Source organism: Myodes glareolus, chromosome 22 (genome assembly GCF_982192425.1).
Source record: "Myodes glareolus chromosome 22, mMyoGla1.1, whole genome shotgun sequence".
Lineage (NCBI taxonomy): Eukaryota > Metazoa > Chordata > Mammalia > Rodentia > Cricetidae > Myodes > Myodes glareolus.
In genome coordinates this window covers 24278871-24283217 of record NC_142047.1, presented here as the reverse complement: position 1 = coordinate 24283217, position 4347 = coordinate 24278871, and the positions used below count along the sequence as shown (strand labels likewise).

Below are 4347 nucleotides of genomic sequence, written 5' to 3'. Positions count from 1 at the left end.
TCCACCTGCCCTTCCTGCCCTGTTCCTCTCTCATTGGTCATGAGAATCTCCAAGCCATAGTTCCTCAAAATGCCCCAGGAATGTGGTGGCACTTTGCCGCACACCTTCACCCTCCCTCTCCTGACCACTTGGGTTCAGAACCCTGATTTTGTTGTCTGTTGTGTGGCCCCACGCATTCCCTGCCCAGTGGCCTGGAGACAATCCCTGTATTCCCTCCAGGGTCCATAGGAAACCTGTCACCTCTCAAAGGTCTCTGTGGTCTGCCCTTCCCATCTGAGTTTACCCAAAGGGTTGCCGTTGAAGGCTTCAGCAGCCAAGAAAAGCCAAGTGAGCAGGACTGAGCATACCCTGAGGGCATCCGGGTTCTGGACTACAGGATACAGGCCTTCAGGCCCCAGCCCTTGCTCTTCCTCCTTCAGTAGGGCCTCCTCTTTGCCAAACTGGTCATCCTTTCTCTAGCCCCTGGATCAAGAGGCTATTTTTTCACAAGGACTAAGCTGAGGCTGCCTCAGGACTGTGGGGCACCCCTGGTCCTCAAGAAAGGGAAGCCCACTATGGTAGAAGGAATCTTGGGTTCGTTAGAAAGCCATTCCATGACCACCAGCCTCCAGATTGTTAAAGTGTTGATCTTATTCCCACCCCATTGGTATTTATTCTGCAATGCAAAACTGGCCACAAGGTGGCAGCAACAAATTAAAAAACCTTCTTCCAGGTAACTCATTAATGCAGCCCAGCTCAGACTGCCTTCAGCCTGGCAGAATCCAGGGAAGAGATCTTTGCTTGTGCTATAACCTGACCCAGAAAGAAAGGCATGCTGGATAGGCAAAGTTGACCTGGAATACCAAGACCCTAACTCTTCCCACAGCCTGTTGTGGCTCCAGCTCTGAACTAGGCTTGGACAGAGGGGTCTCCCAGACTTTTGTGCCAATCTTTCAGTGACTCAGGATGATCCCTGAGAGCTCATACAGTCCCCAGTGGAGGCAAAGCCAGGTCTACAAGTACACATAGTTTGGAGAACCAGCAGCAGCAGAGGCCAATGTCAAGACAACCCCTAAGAGCTTGAGTGGAAACCCCAGGGACTGTGCCCTCCCCCCCTCCCCCCCCCCCGGCCACAGCAGGAACTCAGGAGAGACCAGGGACCAGGGTCAGGCTGGAGCTGGGGGCAAAGGAGATGAAGGAGGCCAGGGGAGACTTGGGTGATCAGGTTACTGAAAACCCGTGAGGACCCAGGGCCCCATGAAGTCAGCTTAACCGTAGAACTAAGTTTCAGGTAGGGAGGCAGCCAAGGCTGGAAAGGGGATGGCTGACAATTTCCCAGAGTCACACTGCAGGGAGGGGACTCAGAAACGAAAGGGAAGGGCCATGGGCAGCAGGAAGACAAGCACATGCAGAAGGGTCTGGGTATGTTTGCAACAGGTTCCAACACAGGAAGGATAACTTCAGCTTCATGTGAAGCTGGGGGGGCTAGAATAGGGACTGGTCTTGGGGTGATTGGGAGACTGGGGGTGCAGAGAAGACAGGCCCTCCTTGGGACTTCTTTGGACACTTTCCTTGGAATACAGAGGGAGAAGGGGCCCTTGTGAGGGTCCTACTGTGTCCACCTCTGCTCTGCCCTGCCCCTGCCCTGTGTCCCCACATTTCCACCTCTCACTTGTATGGGACTATGTCTCTCCCTCAGCCTCAGTTAACCCTTTCTGACCTGGGTAGAGCAGGACCAACTGTCTGTCCTATGAGGATGCTTCCAGTGTGACCGGCCAAAGTGGAAAGTATTCTGCACTGTGGAGACAGAATACACCAACCCAGACTAAAGGAGGAGAACTTTAATGGGAGTTTTGGGGGTCTGTAACTTGAGTCCATAAAAGGGGACAGGGAGTCCCACTCCATGGCTTCTCTTGAGCTCTTCGGGCCTCCACTGGATGCAGGCAGCTTTGGGTTGAGATCATGGACACCAACACTGGAGTCTCCAAATGCTCCCGGGGTGGGGGACGATCACAGGCTATGACTCTAGGCTTCTGAGGTTTCTGAGGGCCTTCTTCACATGCTTGTCTTTGGGGTCTGAACAGATGCTCTTGCCCTGGACAGTCACAAACCTACACAGGGGAAGCCAGTGGGTGTGAAAACAGCAAGGCCTTCCGGAGCTCCGCAACCAGCCGCACCGGCATCAACCTGAACTCAGAGGTCCGAGACGAGAACGGGATGAAGTCACATATGCTATTAGCAAGTCTTTACTACTGGGGTCCTGACTCCATTCCAGCCTCCCTAGGACCAGGCTTACAGGACTTCATGCCTGGCCGCCAGAACCCCCAGGTCAGACAAGCAGAGTGACACAAAGAGGCTTGGGTTATGTGCTATCCTCTATTCAGCTCAGACCCAGGGTGGGGACGTGCCTGGACTGCTCCTACTGGCTCCATTACCAATGATGTCTGTCCATCTCGGGGCCTCTGTTTCACCATAAATAAATGAAGAGATTGAACCCCTCTCAACTGTGTGGGGTGTAAGAGTTCCCCCGAGTTCCCAGAGCTGCTGGCCCCAGGGAAGAAGGCTGTGTTGGTCTTCCCTCTTTCCAAGTGGCCTTCCTAGATGCTCCACGCCGCCCCCCGAGGTGTAAGAGTGGGACCAAGGGGAACTCACACAATGGCATCTCTTCGACACTCAGTCGAGGTCCTGTACCACATCACCACTCTCCTGATGGGGATGGCCCCCTTGAAGTACTTCAGGCAGCACTCTCGGCCTACATTGGTGGCTCGAGCTACAAGAACAATAGGAAGCAGGTGTCCTAAGGGTCTGCTCGTGTGCCTGAGGACCCATGGAGTGGCCCCACGTGCGCCTGTGTGAACCTACAGACTATGGATAACTGTGTGTGCCTCTCTTTGTCTATGTTGTCTTGTCCTGGTGTGTGTGTGTGTGTGTGTGTGTGTGTGTGTGTGTGTGTATGCGTTACCATGGTGAGGGGGAGCTGTGCTTGCATAGCATAGGCTCTTTGTGTTTGCACGTTTGCATGTTCATCTGTGTGCGATTGCATGCACAGCTGTCTGTGTCTAGGAACCTTATTTCAACTTCCCTTTCTAAACTAAATATAAAAATCTCTTTTCATACGTTCTGGGAACCAATTCTCTGCCTTTATGTTGTTCCCTGGGGATACGTGGAGCCCATTAACGAAAAAAAATGATAGCAGTTCTGAGAATCGCTCATTCTGCATCACAAGCCCTCAATCAAGGCCACTATGTCCTGACATCTCAGGATAAGATGTGCTGCCCGTGGCTCTCCACCAGGTAGGTGTCCAGGTCAGGTGCCCAGCACCGCCAATCCCATCCCCATCATCCCATCCCCAGCACCATTATTCTCCCAGAGCTCTTGATGCCAGACCTTGTGACCTCTTGAAGAACAGACAGGGTATAAATGGCACAGCTTGTGTTTCTGCTGTGGTCTGTGTGGTCGAGGGTCCCCTTCCCTGCCCTCTCCCATCTGTGGCCAGATCTCACCAGCACTGGTATGCTGCAGAAAAGTCCCCAGAAGCAGGGCAGCCAGAAGCAGCGTCCCAAGTGACATCATCGTGCCAGAAGCGCAAGTGAAGAGCTTCACGGGTCCCTCTGCTTGTCTCGGTGCCCTGTGTTGAGGTGACCTATTTAACCTCCTTGGAGGTCATTCCCCGCCTCCTGTCCCCTCCTTCAATCCTTGCAGACTAGAGAAATTCCAAGAATTTGAGATAATTCAGTAGAAGTCCAGCTTAGGAATGTTTGCGGCTTTCCAGAGAATGGATGCTCCACTCAGGACAGCGGTGGGAGTCGGTGTGTCAGGGGCCACAACAGTGACATACTTCTCTCTTTTCAAAGGGGACATTTCTTGGTTCCTCTATTAGCAGAACCCAGGGCCTCAGCTTCAACTCGCTCCAACCCACCTCGCACTGGTGAACTTCCTTCGTGCCTGGTGCCCCAGAGGCAGGATGGAGGATCTATAGAACTCTTAAGGACTATGCCAGTCAGGGCTGCGGGGTCCAGAAGGTCCACGGGAGGGTGAGTGGTTACAGTGCCGCTCTGTAGAAAAGACCTAACTCCATCCTAGTCTGAGGAAGCCAGAGGCTCAGGTGAGGCTGAGAGACTGTGTCCCATCATTGCCCAGGCTGGCCCTGACCCCAGGAGGCTAAGCCGAGTGGGGTTTTAATCACTGTGGATGTACATGTGTGCTTGAGGGGATTGGGAAGCCCGGTTCCCTGAGTGGGGCACCTTGCCTCTGCTTAAGAGGAATGAAGAACCTGAAGGTTGGTGATGCCCGCCTCGATGGGAGCCTCACGCCAGAGGCTGCCGTGGAACCCTGGTTAGTTTTCTCAGACCCCAAGCACACTTTTTA

At 53.6% G+C, this 4347-nt stretch overlaps 1 protein-coding gene across 1 annotated transcript; it reads right to left on the bottom strand.

The window, feature by feature from the left end:
* Nucleotides 1-1805: 1805 nt before the first annotated feature.
* Nucleotides 1806-3785, bottom strand: Ccl17 (C-C motif chemokine ligand 17). The gene is made up of 3 exons (XM_087900299.1): nt 3483-3785; nt 2632-2749; nt 1806-2090 (listed from the first exon to the last, which is right to left on the bottom strand). Exons 1-3 carry the CDS (start codon nt 3550-3552, stop codon nt 1997-1999), a joined length of 282 nt encoding a protein of 93 aa, XP_087756425.1. The 5' UTR covers nt 3553-3785; the 3' UTR covers nt 1806-1996.
* Between the last annotated feature and the right edge of the window lie 562 nt (nt 3786-4347).